The following is a 23,700-nucleotide window of genomic DNA, read 5'->3' as shown; positions in this document are numbered from 1 at the left end:
CTCTGGGGATGAAGTGGCTGAGCAGACAGCAGTGTGAGACAAGCCTTTGGACCTCTCCAATTTCAGAATTTAACAGTTTTGTAGTTGTTGCCTTTTATTTCGTCAGTACTGGCTTTTCTTTTTCATGAGAGGCAGAACACAAAGGCCATCTTAGCCTGAGGTTTCTGAGGACCCTCTTTCGACATATCGAGATGCAGCCTGCCACACCTCGACAAACCACATTTTTCTCAAATTTTTTTAAAAGATGGAGGCTTAATGCTCCTCAAACCCATTAAGCAGCTGACAGGTAAAAGCTGTTGAACACTCTAGAATGCCATCTTCTAAAACATGACTGCTTCAGTAGAGACAAACCCAGCAATATTTAGTCCAGAGTCAGGTAATACTCATTTCTCGCTTTCTCGGTCAATAATGTTGTGATAATTCTGTATAAGAAAAATGTAAGTTTTTGTTTTCTTTGCTCAGTTAATGTATATTGATTGTTTTCCTTTATAAATGATAAATAGGGAAAGCTTAACCAAATCTTGTTCTCTAATGTAAACACTTCAGTGTGATTTCTTCTAGCACAAAGGCCCCATTTTTCTTCCAGATTTTCATATCTTGAGTTTAATCCATATTGCTTTTTGGTAACTCTTATGGGTAGCAGGTAGATCTAAAACAAGACCTTTATACAGATGATATGTAATTCCAGCAGGCGTCCCAGAAGGTTGGTAATATCCCCATTTTACAGAGTGACCTGTCGTAGAGATGGAGTAGCTGGGGACATGCAAATAGGTCATCATGATGCAGTGTGGGGGGAGGGGAGGCTTTGGCTTCAGACGGGGGAGAAACATCCAGGATTTACACATACAAAGGAGTCTTAGCCCCTTCAAAGTGCTTTCCTTGGGGACCAGGTCATGTTTATTGGGTGCAGCCTCTCAAACCATTGTCAGAATCCTTGTGTGAGGACTGTCAGAAGGGCCAGAAACACATTGTTAAGAATCTGTCCCACTGAGGAAATTTGAGAATCCTCATAAAGAGCTGAAAAGATAGTCTGAGCCAAATCTGATGGATAAGGTTGCTGGTTTGGGTAAAAATAAGTCCTGATTGTATAGTAATTAGAGGAGCTTCTTGTGTAGTTTGCAGATAGTTCCAAGACTGCCAAAGAGGTAGTAGCACCTACAGACTAAGCAAGTAGTCACCCTCGTTTAGAGTCATACTCTATATTTTATAGGGGAGGTCCTCAATTTCCTGCCCCATACCCTTTTAAAATTCTTTTAAAATTCTTTTAATCAAACCATTTTGAGCCACCTACTGTGTGCCAGGCACTGTGCTGTTCGTGTGTTTTTTCCCCCATTAGCTCTGCAACAACTCTAGGAGCTATTTTACTCTCTTTTGCAGATGAGAATATTGGTATTTGGGAAGTTGAAGTGCCTTGTCTAAGATGACCAGCAGAGATGGGATTAAAAACTGCTTCACGTGGCTCCAAGCAAACCCCCTTCTTACTACCTCATATGCCTCCTTGGTAGCTCTCCATTTGTCATATGTTCCCTTTGACATTTGTCCCCAGAGAAATATTCTCGTTGTGATTCTGTTGACCCTGGATCTGAAATCACAGAAGGAATGTCAGCCTTGGCTGTTGCCTTTTAATGCGCATCTCCGCTTTCTTCAGATTTAGTGAACACTTGCTATGTGCCTGGCACCACTCTCTGCACCAGGGGAACAGCGGCCGATATGTGAATTTCTAATGAACACACTTACTCTGTGAGCTGGAACCCCATTTCCTTGAGCATGGTTCAGATCCAGCTTTCTCCTATGTGGGGTGGCGTTGGCCTCTGCTGTGTCCCAGCCCTACCTGTGCCCGTCCCCTGCAGTGAACACAGCGGGGGGCGGGGGGTTCCTGGGGCATACCTTCCCTGACTCACTGTGGCTGCAGGGTTCCTGTGCTGCAGCTCCTGCCGGTCCTATGTATCCGCCCTATTCTCCCCTCCTGTAATTCAGGGCTACTACGAGAAGTTTAGAAAACTAAGAATATCCAGTACATGATGACAAAGGCATATTTAGTTCCCAAAGGAAGATACATGTGTTTTATTCAGTGGGTGCTTTTTAAAACAGGTTCTTAGGCAAGAAGCACAGTATAGTGGTAAGACCATTACCTCATTAATTGAGCCTCCACACCTACATATTTGGTACCCATAACTCTGAAAAGAATTATTACTTTTCTGATAGTACCCCATTTGCGGGGAGGGGAGACTAAACTGGTATCTTTTCCCTGTCAGTTTCTTCCTAAATATTAGTCCCAGAGAATGTGGGCCTTGGGCAGGCCCTTAGTAGAGCTTCTGTGTTGGTGTGAAGAGATGAGTACCCTCCCCGTCTTCCTGTCCAGCCCACTGCCACAAACAGCGTCCATTGTCTTAGCACCACCTGGTCTTGTGACCTAAGAAGAGCCAGTTTGTGGACTTGGGAGTTTTTCAGATTGGGCTTTATTTTCACTTCTCTCCTGGTGAACTCCACCTGGTCGTGACCATGCCAGCCTTTGTAAGGTTTGGGTTCCTGAGTGATGTGTGTAGAGCTAGCTATTCTGGACTGGAAAGAACTAATCCTGTTTGCCTGTCTGCAGCCCTTGAATCAGAGATGAGAGTGGCAGCTTAAGAAGGTTTGAAACACTGGACCAGAGCCAGGGCCCCTTTGCCTGCACACTCCACTCTGCATGTTCCAGCCGTAGGAACAAACTGCATTATTTTGTTTCAAACTGTGCTCAAGGGAAGCCAAGACCTTGTAACTGGAAACTTACCAAACAGAGAATTCTAAGACTAAATTTAGTGTTCTATATAAAAAATAAAATAAGTCGAACATTTTGTTTGTTCATCTTTTATATGTTAAAAAGGAGAGAGATTAGCCTAGTTCACACTAACAACCTAAGAAGAGTATTCAAAGTGAGAAGAAAACGAGTCCTTTTGGCGAAGAGGGAAATCCTTAACAAAATGTAATGAAGTGGCATGAAATATAGACTCTGCAGCCAAACTTCCCAATAGCATAGCCTCTCTAATCTCCATCACATAAAATTTTATTGTGGCTCAGAGAATATTAGAAACTGTTAGAAATAAATGAATGGAACTTCCATTGGCAGGAAGTAGGAGGGAAGATTGGTGTGTTTTATTTATGTGGTTTTTCTCTGGTTTTTAAATGTGAATACAATTAACTGCTTTTGAACTATGTTCTTCATTTAATTATGTGTGAGTTGGTTTTCTCTTGTTCAAGAACCTTGAGATGCTCTAGAGACTGTAAGATATAGAGTTATAAACAGCTTAATCGTTGATAGTTTAAGTTTGCTGTGACTTCAACCAGCCTTGGTCATCTCCTAGTTCTTTCCTTCTTTTCCTCCCTCTTCTCCCATTGCTTCAGCAGGCAGTGAGCGTTTTGGACTAGACACAGGATTCAGATTGCTAGTGATTCTCAAATGCTAATCCATGGGTTGGTTGTGTTAGAATTGCCCAGAGAACTTGCTAAAAATTCAGGTACTTGGATACCACCTCTGGACATTCTGATTCAAAAGGTCTAGTAGCATAGAACCACAGAATGTCTATTTTTTAAGGTTCCCCAAATGATTGATACACAGGAAGATATAGAAACAGTGAATAGACAGTTGTCTAAGACAAAAACAATATATATATATTTTTAATATATCTTTATTGATTTCAGAGAGAGGGAAGGAGAGGGAGAGAGAGAGAAACATCAATGATGAGAAAGTCATTGATCGAGCCGGCAACCTGGGCATGTGCCCTGGCCGGGAATCGAACCCTGATCGCCTGGATCCCAGGTCGATGCTCAACCGCTGAGCCACGCCCGGCCGGGCACAATATTCTTTCCTTATTGTTACTTTTTGTCATTGACTCATTTTGAGATTACATAATGGAGCCTGGTTGAGTTTGTTTAGAAGACATGAGTACAACCAACACTAAAAAAATTCTGTTTCCATATTTTTCTTTGGGAGAGCTTTGAATTGGGTATTGCCTAGTCTAGAACAGGACAGAGCTAAATATACTCTGTTTAAGCTCTCAGTAATGTTGGATGCTGACGTAGTCCACCACTGTAACTTTGGGTTCATGGGTATAAATAGACTGGAGAGGTAATGTTTCTTTTTAGCTATAGAGAATATGGCAGAGAATCTTGTTTATTACTTAGTAGTATAGTCAATTTGTGACATAAATGATATATTCTTTAGATTATAGAACTCATAGCTTAATTTTTATATGACTCTCATGAATCAAATCTCTATCACAAAACAGTAATGGGTCATATTAAGTCACTGACACCTTAATACTTGAAAAGCCCTAAATGACATCCACAGTTGCAGGCATCTCTGTGGATGTCATTAAAGAAATTTGAACACGTGCTGTGTGCTAAGTCAGCAAGAACAAGGGCTCGCTTTCCCTCTGGTGTTTCTGCAGGCTGAAAAGTTGGTCACTTCGGCGAGCCAAGGTAGTGTGCTGTGAGGTTAGGCTATGCAGTCAGGGGTCGGTCCAGATCTTATGAAAATTCATGTTTTTTTCTCTTCTGCTACCTCAATAGCTGTGTAGTAGCCCAGCTTGATTCGGACAGCCCTATAGGCATTATTTTTTCCCAAGGAGAGGGACTGCAGGGCTGTAGGAGAGAGCACCAGACTGCAAGTCAGGATGATTTTGTTCAGTTCCTACCTCTGTCCCTAATCCTCCCTGTGTTATTCCCAGCCACCCGGCCTTGGGCAACATGCCTGACCTTTTGGAATCTCGTCCCTCTACTGTCAAAATGGGGATGGTATTAACACCCATCTCACAGTTGTTGCAAGGACTCAGTGGTCATAGATATGGTGGCATATAGCCCACTCCTGGGCACATGCTAATCATTCAGTAAATGCTGACTCTGAATCTCACCTTTGAGGGGCAGTGAACCCCAGTTTGAGTTTTAGAAGCAAAGAGGACAGTCAGGATCCTGGAAGAAGTCTGACGATGTAATTAATATAACTGGTGATAAGGAGGGCGAATGAATCCAAGCAACAGACGATAGTCATGGCAACTGGAAAGAGGCTTTCAGCATCCACCCACTTCTCATTAGTCACATAGTTACTGACTCAGTCGCCACTTCTTGCTCAGGTCTCCATAGTCGTCACTACAGAGCTCTAGAGCGGCCCTAAGAAGCTGCTGTGCTCCCTCGACCCACTGTGACCACCTGACTGGCCTCCCAGGGAAGAGGACTGGCAGCTTCTGGTTTTCCTCCTTCTGGCCCTGCTCTGATGCCTCTTTCCCCCCACACCCTCTGCAAGCAATCCTGATTCTTGCCCCAGGCAGAATTAATGATTCCTTCTTTATATGCCAACACACTTGCACATCTATTATAACACTTCTTTCATAATGCTTTTGTGTTAAAGTTGATTGTTTGCATTTTGATCTGTGTCTGTCTGTGTTAGATTGCTTGAGGGCATGGCATGTACACATAGCGGATACTCAGTAATTGTCGGATTAATACAGGTCATAGCACAGAGGCAGTCTCCTGTGAGCTAAGAGCAGTTTCTGGAGCTAGACTCCCTAGGTTCATATCCTAGCTCTGCCTCTAGCTCTGTGACCCTGCACAAGGTACTTAACATCTAGGAACCTATCTGTAAAATGGGGACTATAATGCTACGTACCTTATAGGACTGTAAAGATTGAATGAGTTAACTATATGTGACACACTTAGAACAGTGTTTGGCAGATAGTAAATGCTGAGCTAAGTGGTCACAGTGGAGGCTGTATTATAGCTTTAATCTTTCTAACTTTACTCTCACTGTCTAAGGTTAGATTTGCCCGACAAAACTTTACCAGGCAGATTCTTTTATTTTTCCTGTGCCTTCAAATCCAATAGCTCCTACCACCTGAAGGTTCTGTGGTGTCTTCTCTATGTGTGGATACCTACAGATAGGTACTCATGATCCATGCTCAGTTCTGCTTTCTTTCTTTTAAATAATGTGATTCATTAAAGCAGCAGTGTAAATTAGCTAAACATAAATTATGATCTTAGAATATTTTCAAAAATATATAACTATCCACTAATACTAGACTTGAGGTGGCAAATAGATTTCTTCTTGAGGCCTACTTGGATCCAGTGACGATGGTTGCATGTTCAGAGGCACCCTCAGGCCATGTCCTGACACCACATGGGTTTGTAATGTCTGTCACAGGCACAAGATGGAGGAGGGCAGAACCTTGCTGCCCCTGCTCTAAATGAAGTGTTAGCAACCCCAGTGTGACCTTGCCTTTGCCTTTTTTCATCTTACAGGAAAGTGTGCACTTTCCTCACTCCCGTGCTGCGGGCTCATTGACACTGTAGTTTCCCATACCGTTGTGTCTGCCTCGGCTTCGGAAGCTAAGGCTTTTCTCTGGCAGTTTTAGTTGCTTTGATGTTGTGAAGTGTCACATCTTGGCATGAAAGCTTCTTTTCCTGGTTAATAACGAACTCTAATTACTCTAGCTAGGCGGTTCTTTGGGGAGGAGGGAGACGTGATTGAGTAGGCAGGCGATTGCTTGAGAAAGCTTCCTCTGGACTGTGATCTTGCTGTCAGTGGAAGGCATTCCACTCGACCCCATGTTGATGTGTTGGGTTTTTTTGGTGTGTTTTTTTTTTTTCTTACCTTTCTCCAGAGGATAGTGGAGAAGCAAGAGGCAGGATGAGTTCCACCCAACTGAAAAAAAACCAAAACAAACTACTTGAAGAAAGGCTGCCCTTCCCCCACAACCAGAAATAAAAATAAAAATAAAGAACTGTTACATTTCAACTTCTAAGAAAAGCAGGGCATTCTTTGCTCTTTTCCTTCTTTCCACTCACATACCCAGCCATCTTCTGTCTAGACTAGCTGAAGGTTTGATTCTCAGACTAAGGTGCCTTTTTGCTAAAGCATCTTAGTTCTTCAAAGCCAGCTCTACCCTCATAAATGTGGTAAACACAATATGAACGTAACGGAACTGTTTGTAATGAAAGGTTTTTCCCATACCCTTGGAAGGGTTGAGTAGGTTAACTTTCCGAACCCCTGCAGATTTTACTTAAAACTCATTGCTGATCTTATAGTGGGTTCTACGTTTGAGAATAAGTAAAAATCAAAAACAAGGAAAGCCCACAGCACTGTTTAACGTGGACCGTTCATTTCCTGATGGCTACAGAGATGGTCATAATTAAATAAAAGTGTCTCATTCTCAAATTGAGAAAGCTGGCTTCCACAGACATTTTCTACAGCTCTCCTACACAGGATGATTCCTGGTTGAAAGGAGTGGAGTTTAAAATGACCCATCTTTAAGGATAGTAATTTGGTATTCCTTCTCTACTGCTTGTTTTATCACTTTCCTGATGTTTGGGTTCAGAGGAGAAATCCCAGTGCATCTAACTCAGTGATGAAGCAGATGTCAGTTTGATATTCTAGGATGTGAGTGACTGTGACCGTCTGATTTTTTTCTTCTGTAAGCTTTTGGAACCTGGAATCTCAGTATTTTTAGAAATTTACAGCTCCTCGTTGTGATCTATTAAGCAACTGCAGTTTGTTAAGTGTCTGGTAATCTTGCCTACCATTCCTCATGATGTGAAGCTGGGGGCATTCTAACAGTCTCCAAACATGTACTCAGCACCTGCTCTGTGTCAAGCGTAGCAAGAGATAAGGAGAGGGATCGAATGTGTGCTCTGTCCTTGAGGAGCTCATGTCTGTAGTCTCATGCCGCTGGTCTCCTAAGAGCATCTACTTCTGAGGTCTCGGAGTGTCAGGGGCCAAGCACAGGGGAAGGCTGTGCCCTCCACGCTCAGGCAGCGGGGATGGGCGGCTGAGAGGTGAGGGGTCCTAGATAGCACATGAACTCCAGGTGGCCCTACAGCTGCGGAGATGAGAAAGCAAGACCAGCTTTGAGACATGCCCTGTTTTACTTATATGTAGAGCTGATGGTGAGCTGGGGCAAAGGAGGCGCATATTTCACATCAAAGGACAGCCATTCCTCTAGGTCCTAAGTTGTCAAAGCTGGAAGGGGGCAGAGGGATCATGTGGTCCAGCCTCTTGTTTTCCAGAGAGGGGAAATTGAGACCCAGGAGAGGAAGTGGCTTACTCAGATCAAAAAAGAGAATTAGTGGAAACTCCATGCAAGTGTGAGAAAGGGAACATGACGGAAGCCCAGACTTTCAGACAGGTGCCCCAAATTGGGGTGTAAACCATCACTTCGACAGTCATTACCTCGTTGTCTAGAATTTCCTGTGGATTAAAGACACTATAACACCTTAGTTAAATGTAACTAATCCCCAGGAAATTGTCAGATCTGTGTTCAGTTTTAAAAGGATTATTTTCTCTTCATTGGAATTTTGCCCTAGATATTTGTTCATCGAACAGCAAAGCAAATAATGTTTCTACCTAATTTGGCCGTGCTGACAGGGACAGTTTCTCACCTAGTACAGAATCCTCAGCACAGTGTATGGGCACAGGGTAGGCACTCTAAACATTGTTAAGTTAATTTATGCATTGTGGAAACACAGTGGCCATTATAGTCTGACAGGCCTGGATGCGAGTCCCAGTTCTGTCACTATCTATGTGGCCTTGGGCAAGTTATTTCACCTCAGAGACTGTTTCCTTATCTGTGAAGTGTGGTGATGAGGGTGTATGTATGTAAACACACACTCACACACATACACACACTCCTTTAAAATACTACTTTGCAAGATTCTAAACCCCTGACATGGTGCCTGGCACTTACACTGTTGGGATTCTTTTTTGGGAGGGAGGGGGAGATTCTTACTTTTATTCTGTGTTAAATTTCGGAGCTACCATTGGAATCTAAGACTGAGACAATCTGGGCATTATCTCTGAGGAATACCTTAAACTAAAATACACGTGTGTATGTGTGTGTGTGTGTGTGTGTGTGTGTGAGATTTTTTTCAACTCTATCATTGATCGCTCTTCATTCATGTCCTATCCCCACTGCCTTCTCCCTTTCTCTCCCTTTGCCTCAAAGAAAATTAATGAAGCCGTATAGAAAGCTCCAAGATAGAAGTGACCTTGTGCATCTTTAATTGAGGACAGAATTTGCTAAAAGTGCGTCCAAAAACCCACCAGTGGTTTACTTTACAATCTGTGTCCTGGCTAGACTGGCTGTTGGCTGTATAATTTGTCTAGTTTTGTCTGGAGTCTTAGACTATTCAGCTGCTTCAGGGCAAAATCTTTTGGGGTGTCATTAAATGGGATTGATAATTGGCTTCTGATGAATATTCATTGTGACTAATGACTTTGGGCAAATTTTACACATACTATCTTTCTATTCTCCCACCGAGTGAGAGTTTGATAGGATCATTTTCCTCAACTTACACTTCAATTAAATATTCACAGTACCCCTTTGTTGAGTGTAATCCAAATTGTAGACTTTCATTACTTTTAAATTTTGTATTCTGTAAGAAATGAACATAGGCCTTTAGTATCCTTATTTTAAAAAATAGGGTTGGTAGTAGAGTTATTTTTCAAATAAGTAGCCAGTTAGATAACTTATAGGACATTGTACGTTTTTTCTGATTAAGCATAGAAGTATCATGATGCTTTTCCTGTGGTCGACTCCGTCACTGTTCCTAAGTAACGGTGCACATTGTTTGTGCATTTTATATTTGGTAAAAGAGCCCAACCGTTTCCTTTTTGTTTGTTTGTTTTCTTAATCAAATGGGTAAATGCATTTTACTCTACTTGCAGAGACTTGGCCCTTAGAAAACCCCAGTGAAAATGATGATCAGACACCTTCAAAGTTTGTTTCATATGAGGGATGAGAAATTTTAAAATCTTGGCACTTATCTTGGCCAGGGGTTTGTTTGGTGTGGTTTTTTTGAGGTTAAGGAGACATAAAAAGAACACTGTCTGAAGAGAGCACCTCTGCCACTTTTTCACTTGAAATAGGGTTTAGACTCAAACCAGTTTAAGCTAAAAAGAGGCAGGTAATCAAGTTCTGTTTCAACCAGGAAATTCCATTGAATGACTTTTCCAAAGAGAACTACAAATGAATTCATGTGATGATGCCTCACAATTGTGTGGCACCATATAGGTTTTACAGTGCTTTTATTTACTTGGTGTGTTGAAGAGTTATACAGTAGACATATGATCGAATGGATGGATGAAGGAAGCCGCTGACTTGATTTTCCAAGAAGTGGCATATCTTGTGTCTAAGCTTGCCGTTACTATTTTGAAATTTGAGTCATATACCCAACTCTGTGAGACTCATGAAAATATTGAACCAATACTGTTAAAAGCCAAGCCATTATCTATCTTTATATCGTGACTATGTTCTAAGTAGAACTATTTTTTATTTATTCAGGAAGCATTGGGTTAGCGAGCACTTGTATGCATGCTGTACCACCGAGAACATGGAGAGGAAAAGAGAGACAGGCCCCTGTGCTTTGCAGTGAGAGGGCAAACACGCAGGCAGTCTAGTCGCACTGATAGTGGGGTGTGTGCCCCGGAGAGCCATGCGAGGAAGGCCGCACTTGCACACAGACCGAGGCAGGGGGAGTTTGCTCTGGGCAAAAACCCAGGCCAGTTTGGGGGACCGGCGGGAGGGGAGAAAGAAGAGGAGCACACACCTCCTCCTCAGCCTGCGAATGCGTTATTCCAAGGATAGACTTGGAGAAGGCAGGAGAGGCCGTGGCCGGAGACGCTGCTCTGCAGTAGGCTGGGAACAGGTGGAGACATGCCTGTTCCGGGCGCGCCCAAGGGCTTCCGAGCAGGGTGTTACATGACCAGACCTGCGCTTCAGGAAGAGTACGTTGGCAGCCAGAGGATGGGCAGTGTCGCCCCCCAGCCTGCCTTCAGGGTGGAGTCGGAGTGCAGTTGGTTCATTTTCCCCTCGTTCAACACCCGCAGAGAGTTCTCATCTCCTAAACCTGAAGAGATTAGTCATGTAAAATATGACCAGACACCCTTCTTTATATGGAAACGTATTAAAATGGGTTAGGAGGGTTGGATTAAACCTACAAGCCTTGATGGTGTCACTGGGAACAGCTCTAGAAAGCTTGCTGGACCGGCTCCTGGTCATGACATGTACCTGATTTAAAGAGCAGGGTCTGGAGGGAAAAGGGGTGGGGGGAGTAGCAGCCCTGGATTTTAATACACAGCTCTCACAACTGTGAAACATCAGCAGAATATCCAATTTAAAGCTGTTCATGTTACACTAACCTCTGGGATTCTTTAACTGGGCTTTGGCACGTCACTCTTTCGCCACGTAAATGTCCTTCTGTCAGCAAAGGCCAGTTAACAGCTTCCAAAAGAAGCAAGGCCCTCGTGGGAACAGGCTTCCCAGAAACCAGAGAAACAAGACAGAGAGAAGCATGTGTTGTTGGCTTTTGTCACTTCCTAGCCGTATCTCCCAAGGTGTTGGTTTTCCCTTCTTTCATGGTATTGAATTTTGTAACGATTTTATTCCATTATATCTTTGTTTCTGAAAATGTAATTATATCAAATATTGATTGTATGGTGTGTCTAGCTCTTAAGAAAAAAAGGAATATGGGACAAGGGCATGTCAAAAGGATAGGGGAGGAAGGATTAGTCAGTTAACAGTGCTGGAGCAATTGATTAACTATGTGGAAAAAATAAATTCTCACCTCAGTCCTTAAACCTGAATTCATTCCAGATGGATTAAAATTAAATGCTGGGGAAAGACATGGGGGCCTTTCTTAGTATAAAAGCAGTGGAAACCATCATGAAGGAAAATGTTTGTCTATGTAATTATTTCAACCTTCTCTTTACCCCAAAAATTCAAAGAAAATAAGGATGGATTATTTTTTCCAGAACATTGCAAAGGATTAGTGTCCTTTGCATATCCACTGTTTGCTGGTAAATCAATTTTTTAAAATACTAATATTCATTAGAAAAAGTGGCCTAAGAATAGGAAACAGACCATTTACCTAAAAAATATAGTCAAGAAACTTATCACAGGATGTTCAGCCTCAGTCATGACCAGAGGAATAAAAATAAAAACGGAGAGATACAGTTTTAAAGCTGCCTTGGCTGCAGTCCTTAGTGCTGGTGAGGTGGAAGGGGACACTTAGTACACGGCTGGGCGCGTGTAAAGAGCCTCCATCCTTCACCGGTTATATGAGTGCATTTATTATGTTTATATTGTTATATTTATTAAGTGCCTTAAAATATTTATAACTTTTGTCTCTGAATTCTACATCTAGGAACCAGACATAAAAATTATTGAGCTGATCTGATTATGTAACTTAATGGTAGAAGAGTGGTTAAATATAGTATGGGAAATTTATTGAGTGGCATTAAAAGATATGTTTTCTAAGAATATTTAAAGATATGGGGAAAATGCCAGCAAATAATGTTAACTTGAAGAAAAAAGAGCATACTTGCAAAAAAAAGAGCAAATGAACACTGTAGTTACAATAATCCTAATTTTATTAGAAAAGGAAATATAAGTGCATGTGTATGTAATACCCCAAAATGTTAAATTGTTTTCAGATGGTGAAGACTTTTGTTTTCTTTTATCCCTTTTTTCATTTTCTAAATTTTCTACTGTCATTGTGCATTAGCTTCATAATCGGGGGAAAAATAGATTGTTTTTTGAAAAGCAGGCTCTTATTAAATTTGAATTAGGATGATTGAGTTCATTTATTTTAAATACTTTGAGAAGTATGTATTTAATTTTACTGCTGCCTCCAATAGGACAGTGTCTCTTCACTTTGACTGTTAGCTCTGAGCCTCTGATTTGCTTCTCTTGCAGTTAACTGCCTGCATCCACGGCTCTGCCGCCATGCTCTACCCCATGTTCTGGCAGCACGTGTACATCCCGGTCCTGCCGCCGCACCTGCTGGACTACTGCTGGTAAGGCTGCCGCTTGCCCCACCTCTGCTTCCTTCTCCAGGAACTGGCAGGAATGTTAGGTCTGTAACTTGCAATGCAGTTGGTGGCTCTAAATGAAAAATATTAACTTCAAATAGGACATGTGTTTTAGACCACATGACTGCATGGCCCTTCTGTTTCCAAACAGCTTTCCTAGAGGTTATGGCATTCTTAAGAGTTCAAGTGAATAGATAATACTTTTCCCATTTCTCAGTTTGGGGAAACCAAAGCACCAAGTAGTCGTGTGATTTTTTTGATTTTTTTTTTCCCAAAGACAAATTGGAAACTGATGACAGGAACCATGGAGATCCCCAAGGTCTTCACATTTCAGCCATGCCCTGGCGCATTCTATAAGACTTGCTCTCAGCTGTGGTTTGGGAGCATACTCCAGACTTCAAAACCCTTTGCAGTTCTTCAGTGGGCATTTCACTGTTCGGTGAACTGTATTTCAGTGGAAGGCAGGCAGGCGTTAGAGTCAGCTCTACCACTTTGTCTCCTCATCTGCAAAATGTTGTTGTTCTGTACTTAATTATATAAAGATGAGATGACACAACAGATGGAAGGACACCATGAAGACAAGCAGGCTCATGATGGGTGCTCAGGAGCCTTGTCACCATCACTCTGTCTTCAGTACATCACCGAAAAATGTATATATACATCACCAAAGAAACTGATTCAGGTCCATTTTCCTTCTGAACAGTTTCTTTCTCCAGTGTGACGTAGTTGAAGACATTGTCTCCAGACAGCTCACGTCAGCAAAAGTTGATAAGGGAGCACTGCGCATATGTAGGAAAAGGTCCTGCCTTCCAGATATTGACAACTCAGGAGAAGGGGGCCCATTAGAGGGGTTGCCATTGGTTCAAAATGATTGCGTCTGGGTCAGTCATAATTTTTCCTGGGTTCTCTACCATTTTGCAAACCTTCCGCTAAAAGGTTCACCAAGGTAGCCACACCATCCCAGGAGCTTAAAGGTATTCCACAGTACTCCTGATTTGAACGTTGGGCTCCCCCTCATCCCAAGAAGCCACTGGGCAACAAAGATGTATGTAGCTCAGGGCTGTCAAGTGAGACTCACAACCGTCTCCGGTGCCTGCACTAAGTGATTTGGCTCATCTCTCCACTCTGCATCTCTCTTATCAAGGTGCCTCTTTTTGTCCATGCCTATCTCCCACCTCTTACGAGATTAAGGGGCTGTTTCTCTGTTTAGACTTGCTGCTGCTCCTGAGCTTCTGAACCAGCTATGGGTTATTCCACTGCATGTATCTCAAAAGAAAGGCCCATGTTTGCCATCCAGTAGTGTTGCTGTTGTTTGAATGCAAGATTGAGGGGCTGGGCAGAGGCAGACACAGAGGAATTAGGCCAGGGGAGTGCGGGGGAGAAAGGACGAAATACACACCCAAGGAACGGAGGACAGGTAGTGAGAAAACTAGATAGAAAAGGTAAAAAGGGGGCATGTGTCTCCTAAAACAGACTCACACGGTGGCACCCAGTCCTCTTGCTGCCCCCCCCCGTATACAACACTCTCACAGGCACATAGCCTTACACAGACCCATGGCCCCCATACTCCCTTACATACGCAGGGGGACTCGTAACTCCTGCACACTCACGCAGACGTGTGCTTTAAGGGGATCCTCAGGGTCCCCTCTGGAAGAGACTCACCTATGTGTCTCCATGCTGTGCTTTAGATAGGAACGCCAAGGGGTTTCTGTATGCAGGGATTGGTAATAATACAACTTTAGCTTTTTGTTATTGGGAAAGTTTTGGCTGCTAAATTGTTAGCTAGTTTAAACCCAGCAGCGTTCATTCCCAGAACTGTGGAGAGTGTGGGAAAAATGCTCTGTCAGTAACATTAGTGATCACAGTAGCTGCCAGTGTTGAGTCTCGCCTATGCGCCAGTCACTGGACCATCTCCTTTGCATCTGTGACCCCTTTTAGTTCTTCCAGAAACCCTATAAGGCAGGTATTACTGACTCCATTTCACAGACCGATAAACAAAGGGCACAAGAGATTTAGTAACTTGCCCCAATGTAGGTAATGTGTACTGTATGATTCCATTTTTATGAAAACAAAATTGTGTGTGTGTATATAACACAACAATTAAATATGTGTACACACACACACACACACACACACACAGAGGCAGAAATCTAGAAGGAAATACACCAAAATGTTAACAGTGATTCGTGATGGGGAAGAGGGAGAGGAATTCTGTATCTGTATGATTTATATTTTATTTTTGATAATTTTAGGTATTTTAATGAAGAAAGTGTAATTTTTATAAAATGAAAAGATGTACTTAAAGAAAAATCAGTGTTTTATTCTAGCCCATTTTTTTCCAGCTGCCATCTCAGATCCCAGCCCTCCTTTCTTCTTTGCTTAGGGGATTTGTTAGCTGTTTGACTCTTTCCTATGAAGCTGATCTGAGATCCCCTTTTCAACACCCCATCTAAGTCTAGCACCATCCAGAACTGTGTCACCAGCCTGCCCTAGCACAATGATCCTGCCAATTCTAACTTAGAAAGGAAGGCTTGTCAAGGAAGCTGCTAAGCCCTGTTACCCCAAACTTCCACTCCAGAAAATCAAAGTTAAGTCTTGTATGTTTCTGAGCCTGAGTGAGCTTTGTGATTAGGTTCCATCTTGGAAGTTTCTGTTTGTGTGATAGCGTTTTTTTCCTGGTCTCTTGTTTTCATGAAAGAACTTTTTGACACTTGACCAAAGGATGGTTATAGGCCGTTGGGGATTGGAATCTGCAGATTAACGGCAAGGCGAAAGAATGATGCAATAAAAGGCCCCAAGAGGAAAAGCAGATCCTCAATTCAAGGCTTGATGATCACCTCCAACCTACTACCACTGCTTTGGTCAGAAACTGCAAATGTCATGAAATTTGAGTCAACGCTAATAACTTGACTCTATTGTGCTCGGTGACTTTCACCACGTTGAGTTTAATCCTTGGTGGTAAGAGCCAGCAGGGATAACTAGCATTTTAAGTAAAGTGCTAGGAGCCTGAAACATGTAAATTTGAAGGAGGTTTGTTCCTCTGCAGATGATTTAAATGTTAAGTACGTCCCCATGCAGGGGATACACGAAATGGAATCTGAAAACTATTATCTCCTGTAGAAATGAACTCTCAATTTACTCACTGCACAGGAAGGGCAGATTCTAGTCATTTTCACTGCCAGCAGGTGCCCTTTCTATGCATAATAGACTTCGCAAGTGTAATTAACACATGAAGACCACTGCTGCCAGTTTTTCTTCAGGTTCGTGCTGCTCAGAGTTTTCAGGACAACAGTGTAGTGTGGGCTGTAAGAGCTTTTTACAGTGCACTTGAAGATGAGGTGTTCATTGACTTTGGGACAAAGACATTCAATGGGGCTGAGCCCAGACCCTGCTGTGGGTATGACAGGTCATGGTCCTTGAGCTCGGAGACCCCAAGCGCTGTCATGCAGTCTTTGGTAGAACAGAAGCCAGTGGAACAAAGCTCTGGGATGCAGTGAGTAAATAGAAAGTCTGATGCTGAAAACCCCGCAATTATGTGGAAGACTCTAATTGCACATTCACAAATACAACAAGCAATTATCTGAGTTAACTTTAATTAGAGCTATAATCACGGATTTTAATTATCTGAATAAGTTGGTTTAGCACAAATGGTCTGCCCTAAATATTTCCCAACTTAATTTTTTCAAGTCCCTTCCCATTTTTGAAGAGGGTGGTAGAGAAAGCACCTGGGCTTTGAATCCAGACAGACCTGGGTTCACACCTCAGTCTCATCTTCTATTAGCTGTGTAACCATTAAAAAAAATCTAGTTTACCCCTCTGATCTGCAGTTTCTTTTCTGTAAAATGGGTTTAATTTACCTACTTCAAAGACAGCTTTAGGAATTAGAGATACTGGTCATCAAGGGGCACACAGGAGCCATTTAGTGAATGGTGATTGCTCTTATCGTGGTTACTATAAACATGGGACATGGATTTTGGTTTCCAGAGGGTTTAACTCACACCAAACATTTTTCTTGCTTTCGTAGTCTATGAGCTCAGGGAAAAAGTTTATAATTCATCTTCTCTTTTTACCCCTCAGATTGTTTTTATTTTGATTTTTTTTTATTTAACTTGAGTTATTGTATGGTTGTTTTCATTTGCAGCTGTGGCATAAGAATGAAAAGAAAAGAAACAAAAGCAGATGGCAGAGAAAACGAAAGGAGTAAGACATTTCCAGCCCTTATGAATATTTAAACACATGTGCTGCTGGTTCCTTTCTACTTTAGATCTGTGCCATTCTCTTAACTTTGAAAGTGAAAATGAGAACCTTCCCTACCTTAGCTGATGGCAGTCCTGCCCTTGGCCAGTGTTGGCAGAGCCTTCCTATTCCTGGGACAAAAGGATTCACTTGCTTATGAGAAGCAGCATTCCCTCTCATTAAAATAATCACCATCTATTGATTCCAGTGTGTGTGTGTCAAGCTCTTTATAAACATTATTGCCAATCTTCAAAATTAAGGTGTAAGGCAAGTATTATTAGCTCCATTGTATAGATTCAGAAGTTCACACTCAGAGAGGTTTAGTGACATGCCCACTATCACACAGCTAAGAAATAGTGGAGCCTGCACTTGCAATCCAAGGCCACCTGGTGTTAAAGCTTTTCTGACTAACGCTCCCATGTGTTAGAGAAGACGCTGTACCCATCACCAAGATTTTGTGAAAAAATTCTCGTAGGCCTCTTGATAACTTGCTAATTGTAAACTTATGTTATCATTGATTAATTATTCATTCATTCAGCAAATATTTATAGAGCATTTACTATGTACCAGGCACTGTGCTAATTAAATGTTGCTAATAAAAGGTCCCGGTAGAAGCCATATGGTATTTCGTGTGTAAATTCGTTTTTCTGCCTTATTTATTCAGAAGCAGTCCTCAATAAGGACCACGAGTCAGTTCCCAAATTGAGTTGTTTATTTGGGTTATTTTGGACACTTGTTAACACACCTTTGTGATAAAATATTTCCACATCAGATCAGGAAAAGTTCTTACATTCCCGTGGAGAACAGCCAGGTCAGGAGCCGAGTTAGTAGCTAACGCCTGATGCTTGCTGAGGACATGGTTGAACCAATTAAGGTTTGGATTTAGCATTTGTCTTTGTAAAATGCATTGCATTTCCTGACATTTATTTCCAGGTGACTCTGGACACTATTCTTCCACTCAGAGTGGGCATACTTCAGTTCTCTGTGAGAGACACTGATGCTAGGTTCTTTATCTGTAATGCGTGTAGAGTTCTGAACCAACCCCCATGCTCCATCCTGTATTCCATCTAGGGTTTTAGCAAACAGTCTGAAATATGCCTGATCTCAGGGTGCACCGTCCACATGGGTGATGGGGCATCAGTCTGGACACAGCTGTGAAGTGACATCTGGATGATCAGAGCTGGCTCCACTTCAGTCTTTATCTTCTTTGATGCCATGAAATTTTGCATAGGGAATAAGTTGATGCTAAATTAGAGGGATTGTTGATATTCTTGGTGGCAGAAATGAAAATCAATGAAGTGTGGTGTGGTGGAAACAAAACTTGGCTTTGGCTCTGGCTTCCCCATTTATTAGCTTTGAGGTCACTGAGCCTCTCTGAGCCTACTTTCTCCTCTGTCAAGCATGAACAGTAATTACTACTGGTGCTCCATAAATAGTAGGTACTAATTTTGTTGTTAATGACTATATATGTATTTATAGTCACTATGTAGTACTGTATATGTGTGTGCATGTATGTATGTGTGACCCAGCAAAGTCCAGTTGAAATTCATAACACCAAGGTAGGATGGAAGTGGATTAGGTAGAAAGGAGTGGCTGATAGCCTCTTATCTATGCCAAACACTGGGTTATGTAGGTTTTGTTAAAGATTGAATTCCAACAAGTAAACAAAAAATTGTGTGTCATTTCCATTTTGCATCAGGTACTTATGAGTGCCTATTGTGTGTCCCTGGCATTGGGCTAGCAAGGTAGGAGCTCATAGATGGTTCTGGATTTGAGAAAACACTTCCCAGAAGAGCACAGGTGTCCAGGCAGGAAAAGGAGAACAGAGATTTTTTTTTTAAGCCAAGAAGCAGCAAGGGATTAAGACAGGTCCAGTGCTCAGGGATGGAAGCATTGCAACAAGGAGCCCATCCAAGAGAGGCAGGAGAGGAGAGGGGCCCCGAGTTCAGTTTCAGACAGAAGGAAAATGGGTGTGGTGGGCCTGACAGGAAGTGCACAGTGTGTGCTGGCTGGACAAGGGGAAATTACAGTTCTCTAGGTAAATTCCTTAGTGAGATTTGGCTGAATTTAATGCTGAGGATGGAGCAGAAAGGCTGAGTAGCAGAAGAGTTCAGGCTTGGAAGTCAAAGTTCTGGGTCCAAATACCGGCTCTGGTCCTTCTGAGAATATGTCTTTGGGTGATCACATCATCTCTCTGAGCCTCAGTTTCCTCATCTACAAGACTATAGCACAGTTCTCCTCAGAGAGCCTGGCAGCCAATGGACAGCTAAAAGGAAGCTGTTAGATGATGACGGCCACTTAGCCCTATATTGTAACGCCCCTTTACTTCCTCCAGTCAGGCTCCAAGCTGAAAATGCCCAGAGCCTTTGCAGGAAGCTCTGGAGAGTTTCCAAATGAACTGTCTTCCTGGTGGAAAAATAGGAGAGACGGGAGAATAGGCTCCTTGCATCTTCTGTGCTATAGATTCTGTAGGAATCTCTATCTATATCATAAGTTCTATAGGAAAACTGTCTTCAAGTTCTCCATTTGATTTTTAAATGGAAATGTAATTCATAGACCAAAGAGTTCACTCTTTTAAAAGTGTACAATGCTGTAGTTTTTAGTATATTCACAAGGTTGTACACCATCACCAATATCCAGTACCAGATCCATTAGATTTTTAATACATTCTTTGTTGTTGTTAGTAAGGTAATTCATCCTTAATATTTTTTAAAAAACACAGTTTTTTAACCTTCCAAAAGTATATAGAGCAAAAAGCAAATGTTCTATGAAACCAAGTAGACTATGTAGATGGTTGGCATCAGGCCCTTCACCTGGTCCCTCTGAGGTGCCCCTGACAGCACAGATGCTAGTACAGCTGACGGCTCTCCTCTGGCTCAGCAGTGATATCCTCGCAGTGGTGCTGAAACTGTCAGGGTGTCCCTTTACCATGGGAATGACCCTTCCCCGGTTGGGGAAGGTGGTTGTCACCCGCCAACTCTGACTGCAGCCTGTCCACCCCATGGCCATCCACCTCCTCTACTGCTGCATCTGCACATCTGGACCTGCCCTGACGGTCCCTCCCTCCAGAACCCCTCCCGCTGCCTGATGTGGGCCTGGGCAGCAGCCTGCCTCTCCGGCCCAGTTTCTGACTAGCCTCCATGGGACAGAGCTGGCTCCATCTCTGCTTATGTGACCAGCCTAGGCCTGGTTTTCCATTTCTTGGGACATATTCTATATGTAATTCCATCTCTTCCCTGCCCCGGAGCCAGTCATGAACCCAGCACTTACAAAACTCTGAAACTTCTGAGGCATAGTGTTGTGGTCTCAGCAACAGAGACATTCTAGATGTGTTCCCAGTTACTATCAGAGCAGGATCCACAGCCCATGTCATGCCCTCATCACAGAGCTGCAGCAGTGCAGGGCTTTTGAGATATGGCCCTGCCTCTCTGAGTTTGGGCATAAGGGACAATACATGAAGTACGAGCACAGGCCTAGGCTTGGAGTCATCTCTCAGCTGTGGGTTTGTCTTCCCCTTAAACATCATATAGATTGAGAGGCTAAGAAGGAAATCGGATGCCGTGCATCTTGGCGTGTGACATGTCTTAGTCCTGGAACACAGAGAGAGAAAGTCCTTTCCTCTTATTACCAGTTGCATTTTCAGCTTTTACATTTTTGTTTGTTTGTTTTGTTACTTTCTCTTGATTTTTCTATAGATCTCTTTCTCTTTTTCTCTCCTCATTTCTTTTGTGCCCCATTTATCCCTGCATTTCTATGAGGGTCGCATGGGCTGCTGGTGGCTGACAACCCGAGACTTCCCTTTAGCAGCTGGCTCTAGCTGTTATGGTTCTCATTGAACTCTCTGGGGCAATCGAGAGCCCTGTCTCCTGACCTTTCCTCTGTGATTAACTTCTCCTGCTCCAGTGGTCTTAGCCATGGAGCCCTTCCTGATGTTTTCCGAGTCTGTCTCCTTCCGGTAGACCAAAGAGGCACAGAAGGGCGGGCTGCTCCAGGCTTTGATGTTGACCTTACAGGTTTTCTTCCAGTCATTATCTTTGTAACTCAAGTGTTCATTTGGTTGAGTTCAGTGGCTTGGAGCTCCAGAAGGCATCTCTCCCAACCCCCAGAGCTACTATTCCACGAAGCCACAGGGCCACACTCAGAAGGGCATTGTCCTCCCTATCCCCCCTCCACCCTTCAGCTCCAGTGATATACTCGTGTCTCAGATTCGCAGACCATCTCCAGTGCCTACTGCACACATGCCAAGCTCCTCTACTGTGGTGAGCCCTGTGGTTTGGCTGCCAAAATTGCAGGTGGAAACTAGGCGGTCTCTGCCTCCTCTCCCAAACTGGAATTGCTCCTGTCCTCTCAGGGACCCTCATCCTCTGCTGTTGATCATAAATCAGGGAGGGCCGGTTGAAAAAGAGGCAGAATGTTGAATACCTTTTCCCCCAAGAAAACCTTGATTAGCTCATGGCATTCACACCCCTTCTACTTTTCAAGCAGTATTTTCTGCCCTCACCAGCTGTAACCTTTGTCAAGTCACTTAACCTCTTTAAGCCACAGGTTCCTCTCTGAATTATGGAGATGAGGCTTTCAGGATGGCTGCAAGGATGAAATGAGGTGTCACAGCACCTGTAAGTGTCCCTGCAGCAGCCACACACACACAGGAATCTGTGTGCTTAATGTCTGCCATTAACCGTAAAATAGGGTCCAGCACTCTTTTTCTCTTCTCTGTCCTCAGCCCCCGTGGTACTTGATCCATAGTAATATTTGTTGACTAGTTGACCAGCATATAGAAAACACTGAGAACAGTGTTATAAATCATTGTAAGATGGTAATTTTCTCCCTCCCTCCCATTGCTTTTTATTTTATTATTTTTATTTTTTAATCCTCATCTTAGGATATTTTTCCACTGCTTTTCAGAGAGAGTGGAAGAGAGAGAGAGTTAGGGGAGAGAGAGCGAGAAACACCGATGTGAGAGAGACACATCCCCTGGTTGCCTCCCGCACTCACTCTGACCAGGGCTGGGGGTCGAGCCTGCAACGGAGGCGCGTGCCCTTGGCCAGAAGGCAACCTGGGACCCTTCAGCCTGCAGGCCGACGATCTAACCACTGAGCCAGACCGGCTAGGGCTCCCCATTGCTTTTTAAAAGTTCAAGCACCCGAGTGACATTTTTCTCTGTGGACACTGTGAATCATGTTACGATCCTCTTTCCCTCTTTGGCTTGGCAGCTGGAGTCCTCAGAGGCAGATTTGTGGGCATCCCAGCAGGTGTGCAGAGCCCCGCAGCACACAGTTGAGGTGCCAGCCTCACCCCAGCTTGCATTTTCTTCTTTGCCCCGGTCTCCTTTCCTACTTTTACTTCTGTATTGAACATATTCATGTAAACTGCCTTCAATCCTGTTTAGAACAAAAAAGAGCATCGGTTAATTCACTGAAGCTAGTAAGGCAAATGCACTTTTCTTCTGGCCATGAAGTGCCACTTGCTATTTTATTTTTCAGGTATAAATATCAAATGACCACTCTTTTTCTTAAGTGTGACATAATGGTAAGAGAAGTTCATACTTAACAGAATAACCTAAGAGACTTTGAAGTAGAAGTATCTGGGCTGGAGTCACCTTCAGCCGTGACCTCGCGCAAGTTTCCGAGAATCCCCTTTTCAGTCTGGGAAATAGAGGGTACAGATTGGATAGTTTAGGATTAAATGAGGTGAAGTAGCTGAAGCCCCCTCCCAGCCCTTGGTGGCTGGCGAGCGCTCAGCACGCAGCCGCCCTGCTGTCCTCGGGCTTCCTGCTCTGCACATGGGACCGCTGCAGACTCAGGAAACGGGAAACAGTCCGCTTCTCCTGTGCGTGACAATCTAGAATAATCACACAACTTTGACATGACTTACGCCAAATGGACAGCCTGGACGAAAGCCTGTAAAAAGAGGCGTTAGCAACCACAGGGGCGCTCTGAGCCTGGGGCTTGAGGGGCAGCACAGGTTCAGCAGGACTTTCGGGGAGAGGGGACTGAGGCCCACGAAGAGCCCGAGGCAGGTTTGGAACAAGAGGTGCCCGCGGTGAGGGGGGTGTTCAGACAGAGTGTGGAGGGGCCAGGGACAGGCACAGCTGCTGGCTGGCCCTCAAGCAGGTTCGAGAAAACCTCCTGACCTCCTTCCACTCCTTCGCGGCCGGGTAGTTGCTGGTCTGGGAAACAGTAGGCTTTATCTTAGCAAAACGGACTTGGGCTCTAGTCTCAGTTTTGCTGCTGACTAGCTGCGTGGCCTGAATGAGTTGTTTGGCTTCCCTGCCTTCATTGCCTCGTCTGTACATCGGTGGTAGTGACAGTACCCACCTCACTGCCGTCGTGAGGGCCCAGTGAGAAGATGCCCGTCTCGCCGTAGCCCAGTGCCGGCAAAGGCTGTGAATGATGGCTGCCCTCGCCGGCTCCCTGTGCAGCCGGCCGTTACTTTAGCCTCCGGACCATCCCTCTGGTCGCTCTCAGCAAGACCAAAGCTGTGGGTCTTTGGCTTCTCCAGCGCGATGAGCTGTGTGGTCTTTGTTCCTGTTCTTTCTCCTGTTCCTTTACCCTTGAACCTAACAACGCCAGGCTCGTCATTCCAGAACAGAGTTTAAAATGCTAGCACAGCTGTGTTCACACTGTTGT

At 43.6% G+C, this 23,700-nt stretch overlaps 1 protein-coding gene across 5 annotated transcripts in view; it reads left to right on the top strand.

Annotated features, from left to right (window-relative positions):
* The window catches only part of DENND1A (DENN domain containing 1A), a 405,649-nt gene that overhangs the window by 210,309 nt on the left and 171,640 nt on the right, over window positions 1–23,700 (top strand). For all 5 annotated transcript variants that reach the window (XM_087822901.1, XM_016210953.2, XM_087822900.1 and 2 more), the window contains one exon: window positions 12,720–12,820. In XM_087822901.1, the coding sequence (XP_087679027.1) occupies window positions 12,720–12,820 (101 nt within the window). The remainder of the gene's footprint in view (window positions 1–12,719; window positions 12,821–23,700) is intronic.

This window comes from Miniopterus natalensis, chromosome 12, assembly GCF_054644295.1.
Source record: "Miniopterus natalensis isolate mMinNat1 chromosome 12, mMinNat1.hap1, whole genome shotgun sequence".
NCBI lineage: Eukaryota > Metazoa > Chordata > Mammalia > Chiroptera > Miniopteridae > Miniopterus > Miniopterus natalensis.
Note: the sequence above shows the minus strand (reverse complement) of the source record. Positions and strands in the feature narration are given on the sequence as shown.